Source organism: Mytilus trossulus, chromosome 3 (genome assembly GCF_036588685.1).
Source record: "Mytilus trossulus isolate FHL-02 chromosome 3, PNRI_Mtr1.1.1.hap1, whole genome shotgun sequence".
NCBI classification, from domain to species: Eukaryota; Metazoa; Mollusca; class Bivalvia; order Mytilida; family Mytilidae; genus Mytilus; species Mytilus trossulus.
The window spans coordinates 64,935,975-64,961,965 of NC_086375.1; the positions used below are offsets into that span (position 1 = coordinate 64,935,975).

General features: G+C 31.7%; 1 protein-coding gene and 2 long non-coding RNA genes across 5 annotated transcripts in view; 2 read left to right on the forward strand and 1 right to left on the reverse strand.

The window, feature by feature from the left end:
- Positions 1-3,807: 3,807 nt before the first annotated feature.
- Positions 3,808-6,090, forward strand: LOC134712123 (uncharacterized). The gene is made up of 3 exons (XR_010106258.1): positions 3,808-3,986; positions 5,188-5,425; positions 5,951-6,090. It is a non-coding gene; the product is annotated as an uncharacterized LOC134712123 (long non-coding RNA).
- A 9,876-nt stretch (positions 6,091-15,966) lies between these two features.
- Positions 15,967-18,877, forward strand: LOC134712124 (uncharacterized). The gene is made up of 3 exons (XR_010106259.1): positions 15,967-16,095; positions 17,462-17,699; positions 18,218-18,877. It is a non-coding gene; the product is annotated as an uncharacterized LOC134712124 (long non-coding RNA).
- Positions 18,878-24,105: 5,228 nt separating this feature from the next.
- The window catches only part of LOC134712125 (serine/threonine-protein kinase ULK4-like), a 38,217-nt gene continuing 36,331 nt past the window's right edge, over positions 24,106-25,991 (reverse strand). For all 3 annotated transcript variants that reach the window (XM_063573297.1, XM_063573295.1, XM_063573296.1), the window contains 2 exons: positions 25,450-25,538; positions 24,106-24,811 (listed from right to left, as the gene is read on the reverse strand). In XM_063573297.1, the coding sequence (XP_063429367.1) occupies positions 24,742-24,811; positions 25,450-25,538 (159 nt within the window). In that variant the 3' untranslated portion in view covers positions 24,106-24,741. The remainder of the gene's footprint in view (positions 24,812-25,449; positions 25,539-25,991) is intronic.

A 25,991-nucleotide genomic window follows, 5' to 3' on the forward strand; every position in this document is an offset into this window, starting at 1 on the left:
CAGAAACATAATATATAATTATTTGTATCATGTTTTCCATAATATAACTTTTTATAGGAGATTATACAAATATATGTACATTTGTACTTAAATTTTAGAGATATTTTCAAATTATTCCTGACAAAACACTAAGATTAACACTAAAAGAAATGATTTACCTATTATTATTTTTTTGTAAGAATTTACTCATTTATGGAATTTCCTTTTGTATTTAAACAAATTCTTTCTGATTTTTTTTCCTTATCAAAACGCTTTCCAAAGTTATTTTCAGGTAAAAGAACGATAGTAAAATTTACTGCTTTAATAACAGTGTAAGTGTCTAAAATTCGTCAGTTGATGATGATATGTCTTCATTTTAAAGGAGGAACCATGTTTCTTTTATATTTTATGTATCAAAATTCTACACAAACGGATTTCAGAAATAATCCTTTTAAACCATGCTCTATTTTGAATTAAACATGGATATCATTATGTTTATCAATATGTATGCATCCCGAGCGTAAGCGAGATTTAAATTGTTTGATAATTTACTTGTATTCGAGCAACACCATCACATTAATGTTTATAATTATGACAGTGGTACATATCATTGAGAAAAAAATGTTTGTTCCATCCGTAGTTTTACTGGATTTTTGCGGTAACTGACTTTAGGTCCTTGACCTGCTTTGCATCTGGAAATTATATACATGTATATTTCCATCTGCGTCGTAGTTGGAAATACTTCTATTAAAAATTTTGAATGCGATGCCACGCACTTGCACCTGATGTTTGGTTGGAATTATAACATGGCTTTGTTTTCATCCTGTAATGTAAAGCCCTGGTCACAACGATCACACGACACATCTATGCAGCTCCACGACATGATTTTTTTGTCAAATCGCGTGTCATCGGTGATCTTCGTACGACAGACTCACGATATTTTGAGCATCGTGGCGCTGTCGTGTGTCGTGGGACGAAAATTGGACATGCACTTTTTTTGCTGTACGATTTTTTGTCGTGTCATTGTCCTGTGGCTGTCGTGAGAATGTCTTACTACAGTCGTTGGACTGTCGTGCGGTAAACACATTGTCGGGGTGCCAACTTAAATCATTTTATTGAAAAATAATCGTACGACTGTCACATGACTGTCGTAAGACAATCTCACGACTGTTGCAAGACACTCGTGATACAGTCTCACGAGTACAAATTTTCGTACGATGCTAGCACAACATTGATTGTCGTACGACAGTGGTACGTTCGTCGTGCAACATATTTTCGTTTTATTTAGAATACAAATCTGCGGAAAAATATACAGTCTTCCGTTTAAAGAGGATGGTTATTCCGCCAGAACGATTAAGGGGTAAGCCATGCATCGACCTGCGCCTGATGTTTGGGCAGTATAACTACACTGATGCAAGAGTTGAAGCGGGAATCTGCCGGTGATTTCGTTGGACTCAGGCGGACGGAGTCTGGCATGTCTCAAGAACTTTTGCTGAATGTCGCCCCTCACATCACTAACCCAAATAAATCGGGTCTTCGTTATATACTAGTGGGTCGGAGTCAAACTCGCGAGTGACCCACGACTGTTTTGCGACGACAGTGGCACGAATTTAACACATGCATCACATGACACGAAAACCTAAAAACATAGCCCAAAACAACTCACGATTGTCGTACGATTGTCTCACGACCGACTTGCGACAAACCATCGACAATACAATTACGACAATTAATTTTCTGTCGTGTTCCCATCGTGGAATCATCGTGGACATGTCGTAGCTGATGTGAGCACTTAAAATATTATTTTGAGATTTTGCACGATAGTGCCACGATTACTATTTAATTATAAATAGATCTTTCACGACAAAAAAAAAACGCACGATCTGTTATGACTGGGGCTTATGGGGTAACTATGTGTTTAGAGTGAAGTTATGAAACCGATACTACACTTTACGATCTCGTAGATCATTATGCAGATTGAATATAGAGATACATGATTTCATATAAACAGACCTCGAGAACGTTTAATTTGCTTTAAGCATCTACGAGCATTTCACCCATGGACATGAGTGTTTGAAATATTATTTACGTGACGGGGTGCCTAGATATTTGATTCCGGTGTTCTGGCTGATATTTGGCTTATTGGAAATATATAAGCTATATATAAAGGTAGAGGCAACGAGTTTTATCCAAAACACTTCCGTCCGATTACATCTTGAGATGCCGAAACGTTCGAATTCCGGAAATCGTACTCGACAACTGATTGTCTATCTGCTTTATATAAAATAAAAGATGCTGTATGTTGTTGAGACAAATCTTCACAAGAGACAAAATGATATCGCAATGGACAACTATAGGTCACCTTACGACCTTCAACAATGAATATAAGCCCATACTGCATAGTCAGCTGTAAAAGGCCCCAAAATAACAAATGCAAAACAATTCAAACAAGAGCACGTATGGCCTAATTTATGTACCAAAAAATAATAAGTAGAAATAAATATGTAATAATGCAACAATCGATAACCATTCAATAAGTCTACTGACTTGGAACAGGCACATAAATACAAAATGTGGTGGGATTTAAGATGTCAGCGGGATCAACCCACCTTATATTGGACAGTGGTGTAACAGTACAGCATGATAACAAACTATAAGAACTATTTTTAAAAATGCATAACTCATCAGACGTGGCCGGGTACTTGTACATCACAACAAAAAAAGACAAAAAGTACATGCATGCAGATCTGATAGTACTCACATTTACTGGATGCTAATTCAAAGCCAAAAACCACTTATGATTAAAAATCATGCATCTTATACTTCTCGAATTCTCGTATCATATTTATTTTCAAAATTTTGAAATATAGAAATATGAAACTGTTCTACATCTAATGTACATAGATATCAAGACGAATCTTACATATGATAATCACAAATCAAACTACTTTTTATGTAATACCGGTATTAGGGTAAGTAAAGGTGATAATGTTTTGCCTATCCTAGTTGGTCTCATTTGTTTGATTTTTACAAACGGAAAAACATAACGGTCTGAACGCGGATTTCAGATTTACTAAAAGATAAATTTAGCATTTGCCCGAAATAGTTTGTCCTCCTACATGCAGAATCAGAGACCTTATATAGATATAGTAAGATGTAGTATGAGTACCAATGAGACAACTCTCCATCCAATGAATCACATAAACAGATGCCGACAACCACTGAACATCAGATTCCTGACTTAGGACTTTTGTCGAAAAAGTGAGACAATGTGATACTTCATTCCGTCGTCGTCGGCGGCGGCCACACGTATTCAATCTGTGGTTATAGTTTTTGATATTTCAACAACTTATTTTAACTATCCTGGATTTATTTATATATACATTCACTCTGTATTTGCGATTTTTTTTTCCATTTTACAAAATTACAATTTTATAACATTTATCTGAAAGATTAAAAATTATATGTTTTTAAAAAAAAACTGCCACACCAGAACAAGCGAACATTGTATGCAACTTGAGGTAATTAGAATTGAGAACATCTAGAGTACCTTAATAATTTTCCTATATAATACTATTAACATAAACTTCACCGTGTTATAAGTGCTTTGATCGTTCAAAATGGCACAAACTGGATGGTTTAATAAGGGGGGAAAATGCTTCTGAGATTAAGATAAAAACTACAAAATTTGTAAAAACATCAAATCCCATTTTCTCAATCATTGTCTCCTGTCAAACTTGTACGTGTTAGTATATTTGCATTTATCGTTGATGTACATGTATGTATTGAAGATGGTAACAAGCTCTTTGTCTCATAAACACATCTTCTGTCTTGTTCACTACATGTACCTGACGTAACTTACATGTAAACCTGTCAGTCTTATGTAAGGGGTGGAAAAACAATGGACAAAAACACCATCAGTCATGTCAGTAAGCTATAGGTTTATACCTGTATAAAAAGTCTACTGTCGCTGTGAACATCATATCATTTGGTGCTATCAACAAAAGGTAAGACATCGTTCTATATAGTTAACTTTGCAGGCATTTAGAATTTACCAATATTTTTTCAAGCATATTGTATTAAGGTAGTAATACCTTCAATCACGACAGATGAAATTGAATACTTTAGGTAGTTTGAATAAAACAGACTAAATTTGAATCCAAGAAACGGATTTTAGAACAGTTCTATTTTTTTTTTACATGTGTCAAGCAAAATTGTGATTTCTGACATTGTTTAAGTAAATAAAACAAATTTCCAAAAAGGCATTTCCTAATGCTCTATTTAGAAATATTTTTATCTAGTAAGTCTTACATTGCCAAAAACGCAAAAAGCAATAGAATCTTGTTGAAACTAATCCAAAGAACAAATTATATTTATTCAATATTAAAGATGTCATAGAAAAATGTATTAATGTAAGCTGTAAAATGAAAATGTAATGGTTATCATATTGTGTCTAAATTGTAAACACATTTTGTTTGAAACCAAAATAAAATATTGCAGCGTTGTCGTAACACATCCTCTATTTTTTTAAATTTGAACCTGAGGTGTATTTTTAAGCACTTGTCCTTTTACTTTCTATCACTTTTAATTATTTTTATCATGGATACTAGTACCTTTTATTAAAAATTTCTAATATTAATGAAATTTAATACTCCAATATAGATCTATGTAAGGAAACCACACTTATTTCTGTGTTCAGTTACTTTAAACCATTTTTTCGTTAATTATGTATAAATAATCTATTATCATTTGAAAAAAAAGTTTATTATCAGACACTCCATCCCTCCCCTAAGAAAGTAAAGATTGTAATTTTTTTTATACATTATGTACCCCACTCAATTAATGCATGCAATGTGTTCAGATCATAAATTAATGAACTCTGCAACGACTGTGTTTTATTTTGGTCAACAAGAAATCGGCAATAAATATGAGAAACCTATTGCAGAACTTGATTTCAAAGGGGGGAATGAGATACCATAAACAATCAGCTTGAAAACATTAATTCGATTGGTCTAGTTCTCAGATTTTATGTAATTTATCGATACAAATACATTTAAAAAATATATTCTGCTACATTAAATGCAAACACATCTTTTTTTAATCTTGTGACGGTTTAAGTACGTTTTTTTTTATTTATTAACTGCATAAAATAAGTTGAATATGAAATAATTACAAAATACAATACTAATGAAACATTTTTCTTTTCAGACAAAGATGAACAAGCTAGCTATTGTATTGTGTGTTGTTTTGGTCTGCTCATGCACCATTCAAGCCCAATTCTTGAGTGGTTTGACATCTGGTCAGGCTTTTGGCTTAGGATTGGGTCTTCCATTCTTCTTAGGAGGAATCGGTAGAGGTTTGAATGGAGGCGGACAGGTTGGATACCCAATTCCCCCACCTCCAAGGCCATTCCTTCTCCCACCACCAATGTACCAGCCAATCACCGGTGAGTTAAACTGTTAAAGTGATAATGGGACCCTGAAATTATGATAGTTATTTTTTCATATGGTCCTTTTTGTGACATTTAAATTGAAGTCAATTACAACGTTTTATTTCGAAAAATAAAGAAATATTCAATATTCATTAATTCGTAAAGATTTATTCAGTTTTAAGAGGTCGAAGTTCACCTTTATTGCAATTGTTATAAGTGAATTGAATTAATGTAATAAATGTGTTTCATAGGTTATAAGCATTTGAATTTGCACGAAAATTAAAACTTTACCATGACAAAAAGCAGATGGAGAGACGATTTTGTTTCTCAATCAGTTCACAGTTAATAAAAAGTTAATTAACATGAACCGGATTTAAATTTGAAAGTTAGCTTAAGGTACTGTAGAACCGCTTGTAGTTTTGACACCAGTTTTATGGTTATGAAAATGAAAAGAATATAGTCAGTCAAATAATCATCTTTTTAACCAAGAATTTAAAAGTGAGATACATAACTAATTTGTTTATTTTTATTCTTTTCTAGTCCACCGTAGAAGATATTTCAAATATTGAAGAAACAGTGAAAACAAGAAGAATGAAGATAATATCAGAATTTGTAACAGCAGCCACATGTAAAGAAACAGCACAATCAACAAATACAACCAATAAATGTCATGTTTTTTATTTCTTGTTTGTTAGTCTTATGATTGTTTCAAGTTCTTAGTAAATCAAAAAGGGAAAATTCCTGTTATGATGGAAAGGAATATCAATTTTCATATAAAAATAATTTTAATTTTAAGTCACTATAATATGGATCATTTTTTTGTTATCTTTTTTATCTATCAATTTCCAGTATATTGTCCAGTGTCCCCTGCATCTGTCTTATAATAGGGGTAAATTCATTGACTGTAATGGAAATCTAAGTCTTGAATTTAATTGATAACTGGTTTATCTTTAGAAATCAGGAGCTTTCATATATCATTCATTACAGTACAAATGTAGCCCCATCTTTCGCAAGAATAAAAACATAGGGTCATGTGATATTTTGGGGTATTCACATGTCCTTGTTTACAAAAACAGTAGATTCTCATTTAAATCCTATCGCGACACCAAATACCTTTCAACCCTGTAGTAAAAAAACATTCAATACATTCATAAGGTGTAAGAATATGTTGTATAGGTTCCAATGAGGCAATTCTCCAAACAAAGTCACAATTTATAAAAGTAAACCATTATAGATCAAATCACGAAGTCTTGGCTTACACAGAACAGGAAGCTATAAAGAGCCAAACAATAACTAGTGTAAAACCATTCAAACGAGAAAACCAACGGTCTAATCTATACATACAGCAAGAAACGAGAAACACTTATTACCACGTCAACAAACGACAACTACTGAACACCTTATTCCTGACTTAGGGCAGCTGCAAACAATTGCAGCAGGTTTAAACGTGTTTATGTTACTAAACCTGCACTCTTTTCTGAACAATAGTGTAACATCACAACATAGAAAGACACACATGAAATAACAATTGAAATGGTTTAACTCAATCAAAAGACATATAAACACAAGTGGACATGATTTATTTCTTTTTTTTAAATCTAATTTGGATCCATCTATTAAAAAATATTTGCTACAAACATTATCTACCAACCAGAAAAAAAAACATGACTTTAGTGTTATGGTCAGATGGGCAATCCCTGATGACTTATATTTATTTACTGAATTTTCCAATATCTATTCAAAATGCCAACTTTGTCACATATTTGATAATTGTCCAGGCTCAATACAAAAAAGTGACGAAAAAGAAGATATTGTGATATACCATCCTATTATCCCTTGATATTATGTGATTTCATTGTTCTATCGTCGTCCAGGTATTAACAATTGTACAACGTTTTGCTCGCTTTTGTGTGTAGCATTCAATTTATGTTTCTGTCTTTACTTTCATTTATATTGTTATTCTGATTAATCACAAATTTACACAAAGAATAGAACATTCAGTTCAGTTAATCAACAATAGGTTAAGGTTAACAACATGTAAAGTAGAACAGTTCTCAGAACACAATGAGACAATGATTACGGTTATAAAGGGGCTGCATTCATTTCCTTTTGAAAGTCCAGGAAAGTTTTCATTTTCTGGATAAAAGAATGCATTAACTTATATATCAAGATCCAAAACTTTTGCAGTTGAACATTCTTGTTAGTACTCAGAGTAAATTGTGTTGTGTGGAATGAACACGGACACATTCTCAGAAAGGTTTAATGGACCTCAAGATTGAGAGTAATTCTATAAAGGTCCTTTATAATTTTCCTTGTATTGTGTAAATATCCTAATGCATATGTTTCAAGACAATTTTTTTCACTTTTTAAAATAATATGTACCAAACATAAAAGTTCAGCTTACTCTTTTTTTTTTTTTTTTTTTTTACAACAAATAAATATTCTTTATTCATCAAATTGCTTGTTACAACTTTACTTCATAGTCCAAGCTACAATAAAGTATCCCTGTGAAATACTTTCTGAGTATCCAGGAAAATACACAGAATATAAATAAATATAAACATTATTTTTTATTATATCAATCTTTTTAACTTTATGAAAAATACATTATGAGATATTGTTTTGTTCTCATTCATAAACCTTCGTAGTTCCTTTATAAACATAGCATACACATCTAAAAATTTCAGTTTTTGCTCTGACACATAGTACGACTTGTAAATACAAAAACCTAAAATTGTCAAGAAATAATTTAAACCGTTATATCCTTGATCTGATATTTTGTATCCAAATACTATATGTTTTGCCAATATCTTGTTTTGAAAATTCATTTTGGCTAAAAGATAATGTACTTTCTCCCAAAAATCTTTCAAAAATGAACATGTAATAAAGAAATGCAAATAATCTTCTTCTTTTGTTTTACAAAAGTTGCATTTATCGTTCTCAGATATTTTCCACTTTAATAGTAGCTGCTTTGTAGGAATGATATATTGAAGCAGTTTCCATCTGAAAATTTTCAACTTATTTTCCTTTAAAATTTTAAATATAAAATCATTTACAAATGGCATCTGTGGTACGTATTCTAATTTTAAATATCTTGTCCAAATGTTGATACCGATTGGCTTTGTATATTTTTTATCTACTAAAGTTTTATAGAGTATTTTATTATTGATATCTTTTGATTCAATTTGTTTATTTTGCCATCTTAATTTAACCTTACATATATTGATGTTACTCTTAACGGAGTTTTCTTTTTTTAAAACTTGCATCCATTCTTTTGGGATGCAGGATTTTAACATCTTAAACTCTGCAATCCAGTTTGTTTTATTAATTAACCTTTTTAAAATAAAACTTTCGGATATATTTCCTTTACTATCCAACATGTCGTTTATATAAACCAATCCACTTTTAACCCAGTTCGGGAAAAACAGGCATTTGTTGCGATATTTAATATATTTATTTCCCCAAATAATCTGTTTTCTAATATTAGAGAAGTGATTAGAAAATGTTAATAAACCTCCTCCTGTTTTAACCCAACTTGAAATTACTTGTAAATAAAAGTCTGGTATTTTTCCAAGTCTATCTATTGATTTAATATTATCTAAATTCATGCTAAAAACAAGAAAGTTTTTACCAAGATTGTTAAAATATTTAGTAGGAATAATCTTCCAATTCGACATATTGGTTGTTGTTAATTTTGAGACCCATGAGGCTTTCAGTGCTGTAAAATAACTGTCAAAATCTATCATTCTTAACCCCCCTTTTTGGTATTCTCCAATAAGTGTGTTTCTTTTTACTTTGTCATTTTTTCCTTCCCAAATGTATTTGAAACAGCAGCTTTCAATTTCTTTCAAGTAAATCTCTGGAACTTTACACGAAGTAGCCAAAAATGTAAATTTTGGTAATATTAAAGATTTTATGATCAATATTTTCCCAACCATTGTTAATTTTCTTTTTCAGCTTACTCACTACAAAGTTGTAAGCAGGTTAACAGAGTCTTCAACCTCGATTACTTAGGTCCGACATAGATATGTGAAAACAGTTATCAATAACATACTCAAATTCCCAAATTTGATCTTGATAATGGCATTTGTCGTGGAGATTTTCATGCAAAATGTTGTATTTTATTGCAAGAAAGACGAACTTTCCTTTCCTTTGTGGTGGTAATCTGTTATCTCATTCTTGTGAAGTTTGTACTAATAAGTAGTTAAATTATTCATGTATTATGCAGACCTATGCAGTAACGTTTCAGATTTATATACACCTTAGGTTTTTACAAATAAATTATATGAGATATCGTAGGTTGATCCGATTTCAATAAATATGGTGTTTTCTTTAAAAAAATTAGTAAAATCACAAAAATACTAAACTCCGAGGAAAATGTATTACAGAAAGTCACTAACCATGGCAAAATCAAAAACCTTTTTACATTAAACTAATGGATAACTTCAGTCATATTCTAGACTTGGTACATGGATTTTCGCATGTACAAAATGGTGATTTAACCTGGTTTTATAGCTAGCTAAACCCTTAACTTTATGACAGTGTCATCAAATTCCTATATATTGACAACGATTACTAAATTACTTGTAGATATCATGATTTTAATGAATGAGGTGTTTTCATTTCTAAATTACTTGTGGGCGGTCTGTATCATAGGTTGAGATGATTCAATGAACATGGTGTTTTTGTCACTTTATTACTTGTGGGCTACGGATATTAGAGGTCGTTCCGATTTCATTAAACATAGTGTTTTAATTACTATATTACTTGTGGGCTGTTGATATCATAGGTTGGTCCAATTTCAATAAACATAGTGTTTTCTTTACTATATTACTTGTGGGCTGTTGATATCATAGGTTGGTCCGATTTCAATAAACATAGTGTTTTCATTACTATATTACTTGTAGGCTGTTGATATCATAGGTTAGTCCGATTTCATTAAACATAGTGTTTTCATTACTATATTACTTGTGGGCTGTCTGTATCATAGGTTGATCCGATTTCAATAAACATGGTTTTTTCCTCACTTTATTACTTGTGGGATGTGGATATCATAGGTTGGTCCGTTTTCAATAAACATGGTGTTTTCATTACTATATTACCTTACTATATTACTTGTGGGCTGGTGATATCATAGGTTGGTCCGATTTCAATAAACATAGCGTTTTCATTACTATATTACCTTACTTTATTACTTGTGGGCTGGTGATATCATAGGTTGGTCCGATTTCAATAAACATGGTATTTTCCTCACTTTATTACTTGTGGGATGTGGATATCATAGGTTGGTCCGAATTGAATAAACATGGGGGTTCCATTACTAAATTACTTGTGGGATGTGGATATCATAGGTTGGTCCGAATTGAATAAACATGGGGGTTCCATTACTTAATTACTTCTAGGCTGCCTATATCTTAGGTTGATTATACTCCAATAAACACGGTGTTTTTATTATTATAGGACTAGTTGACCGTGGATACTCTCAACCCAAACGTTCGATCTTTATACTAGTATTCGAATTTCTTATGGTGATTTTCATTCAAAATGTTGTAGTTTATGATAAGAAGGGCTTTCTTTTAATTATTTGTTTTCCTTTCCTTTGTAGGGATAATCCTTTGACTCATTCTTGTTAAGAATGTATCAAAAGGTTGTGCATATATTTTACAGTTACGTCTCAGATTTAAATGAACATTTTGCATTAATCAATAAATTACTTGCAGGCTGTGGATATCATAGATTGGTGAGATTTCAATAAACATGGTGTATTCATTACTAAAGGACTTTTGTTGGCTGTAAATAGCATGCGTAGGTATTTCACAGATGTAACGATTTGTTGAGGGTGTGTGGCCCTACATGCAAATATTAAGATCTGTATGCTATTTTACTAAAAGCAGCTGCTATTAAGTGCAGTATACTAGTATTTTAAAATCACACTTGTTTGAAGCTGTCTTTTGATGCTTTAGCTTGAAGGGATTGTCGATAGACTTTTAATTCATAAAGCACACACATATGACGATGTCTTTTGAGGCTTTTTTTTTTTAGCTTAAATCATTGTCGAGAGGGTTGTACATTTACTAATTTTGCTCAGACAATGTCCCAAGTGATTTGATGGAGGAGCACCAGATCGCTAGTTTGTTAAAAAGACTAACTGAATAAAAAATAAACTCCTTTTATTTCACATTCTAGTTCCTGTACGTATCTAATCTGGATGGACTTCTTGTGATGTTAAGAAATGTATTATTCTCTTCTAAGTACAGTCGTCGATATTACAGACATTAAAGTGTAATGATATAATATCGACAGGCTCTGACATTGTCTAATGCTCGGTCCGTTTCTGTGTGTGTTACATTCAAGTGTTATGTCGTTGTTCTCCTCTTATATTTTATGCATTTCCCTCGGTTTTAGTTTGTTACCCCGATTTTGGTTTTTTGTCCATGAATTTATGAGTTTTGAACAGCGGTATACTCAGGGGTCGTATTTAAGCTTCTTAATGTACTGGCTAGCCGGACCACTGGGTTTAAAATCTACTGGTCCTGCAAAAGTGACATTCATTTGATAACCACTAAAAGTAAGACATATGTTTAGTTTTATTTGCCTCAGCTGCTTTCCTCTTCTTTATTCCAGTAGATTTTTGTGCTGTTCTGTTTGTTCATGTAATACTTAAAATTTGAAGACCCCGTTACAAAAATACATTTCTCATCTAGGTCTGTCACTGCAAATTGTTCACATGTTTTACAATGCCTTACATTACGATCGGCTTTACAATGTAACCGACATCTTTTTCCCAGGATATTTTATATTTACGTTTTCTTTTGTCAGTTTGAAAAATCTTCCTTTTGAATGTCGCTTAATTAATTTGTTTTGCCCGGTGTTTTAACTCCATCCAAAATTTCCACATTTTGTGTTGTTGTGTAGTGCGATCACCTGAGATATCAATTAAATACTTTTAGAATAGTACCCCCAGTACCCTAAATAATTTCTCCAGCTGACAAAGTCTTCTGGTCCGACACAAATTCTACGACACAAATTCTACTGGTCTCGGACCACCGGACCAGCGCCAATTTCGACCCCTGGGTATACTACTGTTGCCTTTATTCAGTACTTTGAATTCAAAATATATTTGTTCCGCCTAATAGAAGTTCCATTGGAAACTTTGTTATAAACAATGTCTTGTTGGAACAAATATTTTATACCATTTTTTCAGTTAGGAACATATACTGAAAAATTTATTCCTGTGGAAATAATATTTCAGATTATTCCATATTGATAAAATTTTAGTAGTTTTTTTATGTGAATTGAATTTTGAATATATAAGCATATTCGCCTGCGGAAAAGAATAAAACGTCGCGTACTTTTACGTGCATAATTTTGGTAAAAAAACTTTTGATGAACAATTCGTTTTGGTAAATAATTGCCATCACATACATTTATCTCGGAATATGGAATAAAACAATTACTGTTTTTTGTTTCGTTAAATATGTGGTTTAATTGACTTTTGAAAAACTGATCAATGTATAACAACTGTCATATTCCTGACTTGATACACAGTCAGGATTCTATTTCGTCAAAATTATCTAACATTACGCCAGTTCATTTTCACAATCGTAAAAATGGAAGCCATTGTAGGGATGACGCGCAGCCAAATTTTCACAATCGTAAAAATGGAAGCCATTGTAGGGATGACGCGCTGCCAAATTTTCACAATCGTAAAAATGGAAGCCATTGTAGGGATGACGCGCTGCCAATTTTGTCCTTGAAAATTGATGAATTTATCCACATTGTACAGTTACAATCCTTAAACGTCAGTTGTATTTTAAAAGACAAATGTACCTACTAGCTAATGAGCAACAGTTAATGACATTGTCTGCATTGAGTCAACATAAAACCATTGTCTGATCGATTGTCAGGTGGAATTTTTGAAAATTCATAAACATTTATAAAACAATTCTTGGAAGGGCAGACTATATTTTTTAGTGGTTGAAGACTATTAACCCTAGTTATTACACTCAAAATATTACTATTTTTTGAAGATATGCATTTTCATCATCCAACTTGAAAGACTGTCGCCAAGCACTTTTAGTAAAAAAAAAATAACTAGCCTTTATTCAGTTACACTTACTTTGTTTTTGTGATACATTAGATAGGTATTTCACTTGACCCATATATCTCATCTTTTAGCACTGTGATTTTTTTATGTTATAAAGTCAATCTGTAGCTTTAATATATAAAAATGAATCTGAAGCGAGATAATGTATCAAATATTGTTGCTTCGTACGATTTCAAGATAAAATATTCAACTCAAACACACCGAAACATAGAAAGGTGTACTCGATTTTCACTTTTTGTTAAAATTGTAGCCCATTTTTTTTTTTTTTTTTTTTTTATTGATTCACATAATGGAAGGGCAGACACGAACATTACTGAAATAATAGATTGATATGTTCTCCGTCCGTGGTATTTTTTTTAAATCGGAGATTATGCATTTTCTTCATCCAACTTGATAGACACCCATGTCGTCGACTTGATATCTAATTGCTCTACTGAACTATGTAATAGATAAATTAAAAACTTATGCAAATGGTGTTTTGAAATAAAACATTTCGTTACCGAGAAGAAAGTTGTCATTTTATTTGTTTCTATTAACTTTTCAATTTTTAGTTACTATAGTAAACATTACAGTAATCATTTATCGCCTTCTGTAACAAAGAGCTTTTATTCTTTTGTTCTATTTCAACCAGGTTTCCGCCTGGTACATAAGTACAGTAATTTTTTAACACAGAAAAATGGAAACTTAGAATAAAGAAAACTAGTGTGCACCGACCTTATATAGTATACAGTTGTACGGTAAAAGACATGCTTTCAATTTTGCATTTGAATTACCACTCTGGAAGTACATTATATATATGAAGGACATTTCTGCTTTCTGGAACCAACTACCTTGTTAAAATTTGAAAGGATCCCTTCTGAATACTAAAATATTATAACGCATTAAGAAACACATTCAGAATCGTCACCTAAATATGCCATATCTCTGGAACATCACCAGGAGTAGCAAGATATTTGTTTGAATGTACAGACAGTTATATGTCGTATAGTATGTCATAAAATAGAGACTGAAAATGGGAAATGTATCAAAGAGACAACAACCCGACCAAAGAGCAGTTTCCCATTTGTATATAAAACATATACTACACCGACAATGTATGTATCAAATTTGCTATGGGTAAATACTATTGACAATAGCATCAAAGGCCTTTTATGCTAGACGACCTATATTCAGTAAGGTTCGTGATTTTTAAATGATATTCCCCTGCTTCTTACAAAATGATCTTACAATAGTTATTTTTCAAAAATGAATTGTCTGTGATTTGATTGACATTCAATGGAATATAAAACAAAAAAAAATCAATTAATTTATTTTATTTTATTCAATCACACAAAATGATACAAATTCATTTAAAACATATACATGTATTCTTATCGACCAAATAAAATTTACTAATTCTCAATTACTTCACAAAATTAAATTATGTAGGCTGTAAGAGACCCCATGTTAATTTGAATCTTAACATACAAGCCACTTATAAATATTTACCTGTAAAATTCATTTGCCTGTTTTCAAAATTATTTTCTTAGACTGAAGCTGTGTACATATTTCATGGTACAGTACCAAATTATGTTTAGAAGAGAAAGAAAGAATACAGCATGTCTCAGACAATGAATATTTTAAGCAACACTTTGACCATTCAAGTAACAATCTAGCAGTTATATTCGTTTAAAATGCAATAACCAAATCCAACTGTTTTTGGATTTCAGTATAGGAATGAACTCAAAGCACATATAACAAATAATCAGAAAATTAAGTACAAAAAATTGGTTTATTGTTTTCAATTACCTTTAAAAGTTTCAAGTTTATATCAGGAATATCAAGACGGATGATAAATCCGAAACAAAGTATTGTTACTATGGCATGATTGTGTCAAATAGCTATTTTAATCATTAAGATCCAACCATAGTCCACTAGCTAAAGATGATAAGGCTACATCTTAATGTGATCGAGAAAAAATAACACATAAAATTCAGCCAAAATTATATATAAAGTAAAATCTTAAAATACTGAACTCAGAGGAAAATTCAAAACGGAAAGCCCCTAAAATGAAAAGATCAAACCCATTAAACGAATGGACAACAATTGTCATATTACTGACTTGGTACATGCATTTTTCTTATGCATATTAATTGAATCTAGGTTTATAGCTATCTGGAAGTTGAAAAATAAATATTAGATAGTATATATTTGAAGCATTTATATGACTTTAGTTTTACATACATATTTAGACGAATATTTACAACCTGTCAACAAGATTTTGGTTGATTTTATGATTGTTTTTGGATCTTTTTTGTTGACACTAGTGTTACTCAGATTACCAATTGTTCTCACATTTGTGATATAAATAACAAATTCATAAAACTATCATTGTCCATCGAATAAAATAATGTTACAAAAATCACAAACATTTTGTAAAATCATGTAGCGTATATGTAAATGTGTCTGTCTTATGTAATGGGGTGGACAAACAATGAACAACAACCCCATCCGTCATGTCAGTTTGTTACAGGTCTAGACCTATATAAACAACCACTATCACTGTGGACATCATATCACTTGCTGCTATCAACAAAAGGTAAGATTCATTTCTATATACTAAACGGCTATACAGACATTAAGAATTGACCAATATTTCATAAATGTTTGAAGATAATAATTTTTTGTTTTATTTATTTACTTTTTATAGAGAGTTAGGGAATGTTGTGTTATAATTTCTATTCACATATGCTTACTTTAATAATTTGATATGGGGGATATTTAAGTATGCGATTAAAGTATACAATCTGAGTGCAACACCGTGCATTCTGCCATAAATACGATGTTTAGGTACACAAATAGATATAGTATTATTTGATACATTAAAGATATTTAACAACAAACTAAAATGTATATTTCCTTGAATATTTTCTTAGATTTTTAGAAAAGTAATTTTATAATTGTACCAGTAAATCTTAAATTTCTAACAAAGTTGAAGCAAATAAAATAAATTTTCTAATGCTCTATAAAACAAATGTTTACCCTTTTTAGTAGGTTTGGCAACATAATGATTTGATATACAAACAAAATCTTATGGACACCAATCCAGAGTAAAAACTACAATCAATGAATCTCAAAGATCCAATTTTCATAGAAATATTTTAAACCAAAGATGCATACATTTTAATATGAATTGTGAAAAAATTGTTTTGCATCAAAATAAGATATATACCACACACAAAACACATCCAAAAAGTCCGAGATCTTTCTTTTTTTTAAATATGAACTTAATAAGTCTTTTTTTTGCACTTTTCCCTTTAAACCATGTTTTTAATAATGACTTATTATTGACCTAACAATTCTAGTTACTGAATATTTATGCAATTCAATTTCAAATACATGTAAATGAACTAATGCAGAATCCTTGGACTAAAACCTTACAGCAACACACATTTCTTTGTTTAGTTACTTAAAACCAATGTTCGCTAATAACGTCTTAATATTACAATAACCTTTAAAAAAAAATTGACTGTTAGTATAAGTCCCCCACCCTTTCACAAGAAAGTCAAAATAAGTCCAAATTTCTGTACATTTTGTACCCTAAATTAGAAAATGCATAAACTGTGTTCCGAACATCAATATAAAACTCTGCAACAACTGTGGTCGTGTTTGGTCGATAAGAATTTTGATAAGACCTATTGCATTACTTGAATTACAATCAGCTAAAAAACAAGCATTCGATTGGTCTGGTTATCCCATTTTAGAAAACTTATTGATACAATAACCAATACAAGTTAAAATATAATCTGCCATAAGAACATACAAATATTTCTCTTCTTGTTTGTACCTTTCTGCTGTTTAGAACAATTTTAGATTTGGAACTGTATAAAAACGTCTTGGTACTGAGGAAGTAAAATATGAAATAATTTCAAAATAAAATAATAATGAAACCTTTTTCTTTTCAGACAAAGATGAACAAGCTAGCTATTGTATTGTGTGTTGTTTTGGTCTGCTCATGCACCATTCAAGCCCAATTCTTGAGTGGTTTGTCATCTGGTCAGGCTTTTGGCTTAGGATTGGGACTTCCATTCTTCTTAGGAGGAATCCGTAGAAATTTGAATGGAGGCGGAGGTGTTGGATACCCAATTCCCCCACCACCAAGGCCATTCCTTCTCCCACCACCAATGTACCAGCCAATCACCGGTGAGTTATAAATGATAAAGTGCTAAGGTTATACTGAAATTTTGTTTATAATCTTATTTTGTATCTAAATATGGGTGTTTTTTTAAGGCAATTGGGACATTCGTATTTTGAAAAATGAGGAAAATTACAATGTTCATTAGTTCGTCCAAGATAATTCTATATAGCTCAGATTCGTTTCAACTTTTATAACAACTATTATCAGTGAGTCGAAATAATAAAATAGATGTGTTCAAACAACCAAAAGGCGAAAAAAAGAGTAAACCCTGACAAATAGAAAGAAAGAATAAAAGCATGAACAGAAAAAAAAATAAAAAAATTCAAACATTCCACAGAAAACAAAAAGTAAAGCAACATGAACCCGATTTAAATTGGAAGGTGAGCGAAAAGTGCTGATGAAACGCTAGGGATATACTTACGACAATGAAATGAAAGCAGTCAGTCAAATGATTTATTTTTTCCTCAGAATACAAAGGCAAAGATGAATGACTTATATTTCATAAAATTTTCTTCTTTTTTAGTTCACCGTAGAAGATATTTCAAATATTGAAGAAACAGTGAAAACAAGAAGACTGAATATAATGTTTGAACTTTTAACAGCAGCCAAGTGTGAAGAAACAACACAACAACAATTACAAGCAATAAATGTCATGTTTTTTTAATTTGTGTTTGTTAGTCGAATGATTAATTGTTTCCTTTAAATTTCATGTACTCACTACAACAAAAGGATAATTTCGTGTTATTCTGAAACGGTAAATAAAATTAAGTAAAAAAAGTGATTTTAACTGTAAGCAATATTTTGGGGGAGTTCTAACAGATTTTTAATATTTTAACTATCAATTTTTACCTTTTTTGTCCAATGTTCTCTTTCTCTGTCTTATTAAACCATATTTAAAATGCCAAATTCAGATGGGGACAGGTTTGTGGGCTAAAGACAACCGAAAGTTTCAAAAGTAGATTTAATGTGTATACCATTTTATAACAATCAATCACTTAATATTGGTTGAATTACGTCCAAGGAAGATAGAAACAATTTGATCCAATAATGTGACTCTTTCCGTTGTCTTTCGTTCCAGTATTCAGGATTGTACTTGGTCTCGTATGTGTCATTCAATTCATGTTTATATGTCATTAATTTCATCATATTGTTATTTTGAAAATAAATACACTCATCATAGATACCAGGAGTTAAATTTTGTATTTATGCCAGTCACACGTTCTGTCTACAAAAGACTCATAAGTGACGCACGAACAAATAAACCGACAACTCAATGGCAAAAAAACTTAAAAAATAAACAGACAAACAATAGTATACAAAACACAACATAAAAAACTGGGGATGATCTCAGGTGCTCCAGAAGGGTAGTGTAAAACATTCATTGCAGTTAATCAACAAGCTTTGTAAAGTAAAAAAAAATGTTTGGAAAATTTAGGACACATGCCAATCTCAATGTAAAATTGGATGTAGATTAAAAAGTTAAACATTCTGAGAACATTTGTGACAATGATGCAGATAATGCCGGAGCTATGCAGGAGCTATGCAAGAGCTACAATTGTTTCCTTTTAGATCCATATGAAACTTTTTAGTTTTCGGGAGAAAAAATTAGATCCATATGTGACTTAAAATTTTTCCAATAACACATGCTTGTCAGTACTTTGAATACATTTTGTTGTCTGAACACGGCAACATTTTCAGCAATGTTATGATGAACCGTTCACTATGAACGCCCTTTTATTTGCAAATTTTCTTCGGATATATATATATTCTGAAGGCCTGTTGGCGACCTTCTGCTGTTGTTTTTTCTGTGGTCGGGTTGTTGTCTCTTTGACACATTCCCCATCTCCCTTTTTCAATTTTATTTAAACAATTGTCACTTGAACAATTTTTTTTACAAGACATTAACGTCTATCTTACTCATCAAAAAGAACATTTGTTTCTCGTTTTGTTTATATAGATTAGACCGTTGGTTTTCCCGTTTGAATGGTTTTACACTAGTAATTTTGGGGCCCTTTATAGCTTGTTGTTCGGTGTGAGCCAAGGCTCCGTGTTGAAGGCCGTACTTTAACCTATAATGGTTTAATTTTTAAATTGTTATTTGGATGGAGAGTTGTCTCATTGGCACTCACACCACATCTTCCTATATCTATTTGTAAAAGAGAAGCGACAGATACCAAAGAGACATTCATAAGCCAAAAAAAAAACTGACATTGCCATGATTAAAAAAAGATAAAAACAGACAAATAACAGTTCACAACACATAAAAGAAAATTATTTCATGAGAGACCATCATCTACTCGTGTATAACGGAAAGTTTTAAAGTTAAAGGATACTGGTAACTTCTTTTCTATCTTCCTAATACGTTCCGGTATGAATTCATGTAAGCAAGTTACCAGAGCCGTCAACATCGACTTAACATTTGACATTGCTATGTAAAACAAAGTTTGTTCATAATATAATCGAATCAAACGTTTCATCATGAAATTGGAATTCGTCATGTTGATTTTTATACATTGTTTTTATTTCTTTGTAAGCAAGTCCCTTTGCACTATTATTTTATCAAATTATCGTTTTCTTTGTGGTGGTGTTCTGTTGTCTCGTTCTTACGAGAAGTGTATTTCTAAGTTTTTTTTAGTTGTGCACATATTTGTTAGGACTTCTCAGATTACAATGAACATAGATTGTTTATTACTTAATGACCTGTGGACTGTGGATATCATATGTTGGTCAGATTTCAATGAACGTAATGTTTTCATTACTTAATGATCTGTGGACTGTGGATATCATATGTTGGTCAGATTTCAATGAACGTGGTGTTTGCATTACTTAATTATCTGTGGACTGTGGATATCATATGTTGGTCAGATTTCAATGAACGTGGTGTTTTCATTACTTATTGACCTGTGGACTGTGGATATCATATGTTGGTCAGATTGCAATGAACGTGGTGTTTGCAATACTTAATGATCTGTGGACTGTGGATATCATATGTTGGTCAGATTTCAATGAACGTGGTGTTTTCATTACTTATTGACCTGTGGACTGTGGATATCATATGTTGGTCAGATTTCAATGAACGTGGTGTTTTCATTACTTATTGACCTGTGGACTGTGGATATCATATGTTGGTCAGATTTCAATGAACGTAGTGTTTGCATTACTTAATGATCTGTGGACTGTGGATATCATATGTTGGTCAGATTTCAATGAACGTGGTGTTTTCATTACTTATTGACCTGTGGACTGTGGATATCATATGTTGGTCAGATTTCAATGAACGTGGTGTTTTCATTACTTAATGATCTGTGGACTGTGGATATCATATGTTGGTCAGATTTCAATGAACGTGGTGTTTGCATTATTTAATGATCTGTGGACTGTGGATATCATAGGTTGTTAAAATTGCAATGAACGTGGTGTTTTCATTACTTATTGACCTGTGGACTGTGGATATCATAGGTTGTTCAGATTTCAATGAACGTGGTGTTTTCATTACTTAATGACATGTGGACTGTGGATATCATAGGTTGTTAACAAAATTAACGGTACCAATTTTCTTGCACCAGATGCGCATTTCGACAATACATGTCTCTTCAGTGATGCTCGTGGCCAAAATATTTGAAATTCAAAGCTTATATAAAAGATGAAGAGCTATAATCCAAAAGGTCCAAAAAGTATAGCCAAATCCGTGAAAGGATTGTTAAGATTTCAATGAACGTACCTGTAGATATCATAGTTTGGTGTATCACAGATATATTGGTTAATTGAAATTATGTAGTTCTATTACCAATGTTTTTTTAAATGTTCGGGCGGAGCATACGTTTCGACTTGAATCAGGATAGTCTGTCTGAAGATGTGCGTGAAAAGGATGATTCCCATAATGATTGTTATCAGAGACATATAATTGTATTATATGTCTCTGTTGTTATTAAGAATTTCTTATCACCTATCAGTGTAACCAAACGGATATACACAAGAACTGAGTGCATGGAATGAGACGAATAAAATAGTCTTTAAATTTAAAATTCTAACATGACGTCCTTCAAACGCTTTGAGTACACACCCGTGGTAAAATTTGAATATATTGCATGGGCTGTTCCGATCGTACTCCCACGTCATATGCTTTTTTATGAATGAGTTTGCGACGTCATAAAACGATGACTTTAGAATATGAGCATTTTACGGGAAAATACACGCTTGTATTACCGAAAATAATCACAACACGGAAACGTAAACAAAAGATGCTAAAATGTGTTATAAGCCATATTTGTTTAAACATTTAAGACATATAAGTCAATTATCATTTAAATTAATTCTAAAGAATCCATGACAAGTCGCCCCACTGGCAAGTCGCCCCACACCTAGTCGCCCCACTTTTCACCAACTCGCCCCACTTTAAAAAAAAAAAGCCCCAACCTGGATCACCAACTCACCCCACTTTTTAAAAAATCTCCCCACTTGTGAAATGTGTTAAATCCCGTTAATATTACTCCTGAAAACAGTGTGTTTATTTCTGGGAATGGCAAATATTTGCTTCCACCTTCGATCCAAAAGAATTGCCGTATTTGACCTATTAGAATCGAAATAATTCATGAGGGCTTGAATATATATAGATTTTACCACGGGTTGTCCCTTTATGCCGATATTTTACCCCTCGCTATCGCTCAGGGTAAAATATTTGTCATAAAGGGCCAACCCGTGGTAAAGTCACGATATATTCAAGCCCACATGAATTATTTCTTAAATATAAAAAAATATAAAGGAAATCAATAAGGTCGAAGTACCATTTGGAATTATCCCAGTTTTTACAGGGTTACGTCTCACTATTTAGTTTGCAAATATATATAGGATCATATAGTGTTCATATATTTTTATTGGATCAATTACCATAACTGGACACCTCATAAATGAGTTTATCCCGAAACACCTCTCATAGAACGTCTATTATAAGCAAAACTGGATAAACCCCGCCGAGTCAAGTAAAATAAATCAGTGGTACCTGTAATGATTCAGAAGTGTGTGATATATCGGTAACAGCTTTTTATGGCAATAAACTAGTAACATATAAATCATTTGTAAATCAAACCTGTTCAAGAGCCGTCTTTCAGGCTTTCGTTTGACCTTAATGCAGGTGTTGATAAGATTGCAGATTATGTTCAAGCAGTGTGGTTGTGTTTTGATTAAGTTGACCCACTATGCTAATTTGTAAAAAAAAAAATAACAATATTTTTTTTCAACATTCGAGATCTGTATAGATTTAATTTGGGTGTGACATTAATGAATGCAACTTTTCCTTATTATGGCCGTCAATATTAAGGCTTTCTCACAAATAAAAACTTGCTAACACAAAAAAGCCACTCAAAGTAGTTCTGAAAGTGGCATTGAACACCAATAAATCAAACAATATTTTTTCTGCAAATCTTTTTCCTGCTGTCATATTTCCTTTTTCAAAAGTGATTTTTTAAGATAGTCAACAAAACATTATATCCCTGTGTTCTATTCTAAAACAGGTCGATGCCACTGCTGGTGGAGATTTATTTCCACAAGGGTATCACCAGCCCAGTAGTCAGCACTTGTGCTGACATGAATTATCATTGATATGGTTAATATATTTATAAATTAACTGTTTACAAAATTTTGAATTTTTGAAATACTAAGGCTTTTCTACCTCAGGCATAGATAACTTTAGCTGGATTTTGCAAAACTTTTAGGAATTTTGGTCCTCAATGCTCTTCAACTTTGTACTTGATTTGGCCTTTTTGACAATTTTTGATTCGAGCGTCACTGATGAGTCTTTTATAGACGAAAAGCGTGTTTGGCGTATATAAAAAAATTTAGTCCTGGTATCTATGATGAGTTTATTGTAAGCAGGATTAATCAATAGATATCAATATGATTAATTTCTCTCAGATCTGTAGGAGGGTCTATTTTTACTGTAGGTATGAGGGAGGATAAATACAGTAGCCTGTCAGGTCCTGCCTGTGTTTTATTTGGTTTTATCTTTGCATTGATCTGATAAGTTAAACCTTTTTCAACTGATCATTATAATGTGTTATTAAGTTGTGCTATTATATCACTTTTCCAGGTGAGGGGAGGGTTGAGGGCTCACAAACAATTGATAACTATAGGTCACCATACGGCCTTCAACAATGAGCCAAATATGCAGAGTCAGCAATGCTCAATGTTTTATTATACCAAATACAATCCAATAACTGTGTTAAAGGTTTTACTAGATAACTTCTGCAAAAAAATACAACACTTCATGCAAAACAATGCTGTAACTCTGGAACAATCAGGAATAACAAGAGATGTACTTGAATGGACACATAATGACATAACAGTCAAATTGTTAATTATTCAACACTTATTTTTTTGTGATATGATTTCACTCAATGGAATATAACAAAAACAAATTATTTAATTTATTTTATTTGATTCAAGCAAAACAAAATGATATAAATTCATGAAAAAAAATATTCAGGTACTCTTATCAACCAAAGCAAACTCTCATTAATTCTCAATTACATTACAAAATGAAATTATGTAGGCTGTAAAAGGGCCTGTATTGAGTTAAGTCTTAACGTACAATTCACTATAAATTCTTACTCTTTAAGATCATTTGTCAGTTTAAAAAAATATTATAGCTGTGCAGTGTACATGTTTCAGGTTTCTAAACCAAACTTTTCCTATCTTAGCCAGACTCAAGCAATGAAGATTTTAGACTCAATTGTAACATTTCAGTCACAATTTGGAACTCATTCATGACTAAATATATATATATACCCAGGTCAGGTCAAGACAAGTAAAGACTGGAAAGGACTATTATAAATGGCTCACAATTGATTTACAAAAATGGAGTATATTTTATCTTAGTAAGATATTAGTTGGTATCAAATAGGAATGTCAATTATATTTCTAAGTTGCATCTTTGCAAATGTAAATGATAGCATATCATCAAAGTTGTACTTAGATCAGCAATTTCTGGACGGATAAGAAAACCAACAAAAAATATTGTTACTATGGCAAGTCTGTGTCCAATATTATAACTTATTTAAGATATCCAGTCATCTTGAGTATTTCACCAGCTAAAGATGACAAGGCTACATCTGCATGTGACCTAAAAATAAAACAGACAAAAAATACACAAAACACTTAAAAAATGTTATAGTTATAATCTTCATACAAATCAACTAGTATACATAAATGATCATTCAGTGTTAATAGTTTGACACAAAACTAAAGAAGCTTATTTACTACCTATCAAAAATAAATTAGAATTCCTTATTATTGCTTTGAAAATTATTATGAATAAAAGTTATTCCTTTTTAGGGAACTACCCCATAAATTAATCCCATGAGAAAAAAAATATGTCTAAAAGACAAAAATGCAGACTGATTAGCTTTTCTGATTAGCATTTGTAACCTGAGGCAACTGTACAGCATCTGAAAATCTCTTTAACAGTACAGTTACTTAATACAAAGTTCCAGGCTTTGTTCAAATCATTCCTTCATACATAAGCTGAGTACAGTAAAATACATTTAAAGTAACTGATGGAAGAACAGCAGTACAGACAAGGGCATTGCAGTATCAAACCTATTATAATATGTAAAATAGACAAGAAATTATTGAATCTTTCAAACACCTTACATTTTCAAAAATCACCAAAATTGATATCCACAGATGGTTGCAGAATATTATATGAAATTAAATAAACTATACTTCTGCTGTTAAAAGACTTAGGTAAAAGTGACTTACGTTCCTGTCTGCACAAGATTTTTTATGGTATTTGCCAACATGTCCCCATGCTGTTTCATCATGTCTATGTGTGCCTTTTCTGTACTTAACTGTAATGAAAAGAAAAAGAAAACTTATCTCCACCCTCCTACTGTGTTCTCAACAGGCCCTTAAAACACTGTGGAAAGGGTAACTGAATTCTTTTATGCATTGGCTTTAAATGATTTGTTCCATATTTATACTAAAATAAACATGAAGTTAATGATGTCAAAAACATTTAGTGTACATTTGTTAATGAAGTTATTCAATGCAACAATAGCTTTAGATTCATTTAAAAAAAAAATTGTACATTTTCCTAAAAGAATATAAGTTCACTCAATGGTATCTCTGCCCCTTGAATTTTCCTTCATTTGCTAATGGAAAACCATATAAATAGGGAATATGTCTATGGGTAACAGATGCTTCCTCTTGCAAATATACATGAGTCAACTTCCACATACAGATGCAGGAATCATGTCTTTAAGACAATTTTATGATAATAAGCATTGTGTATTATTTTGATA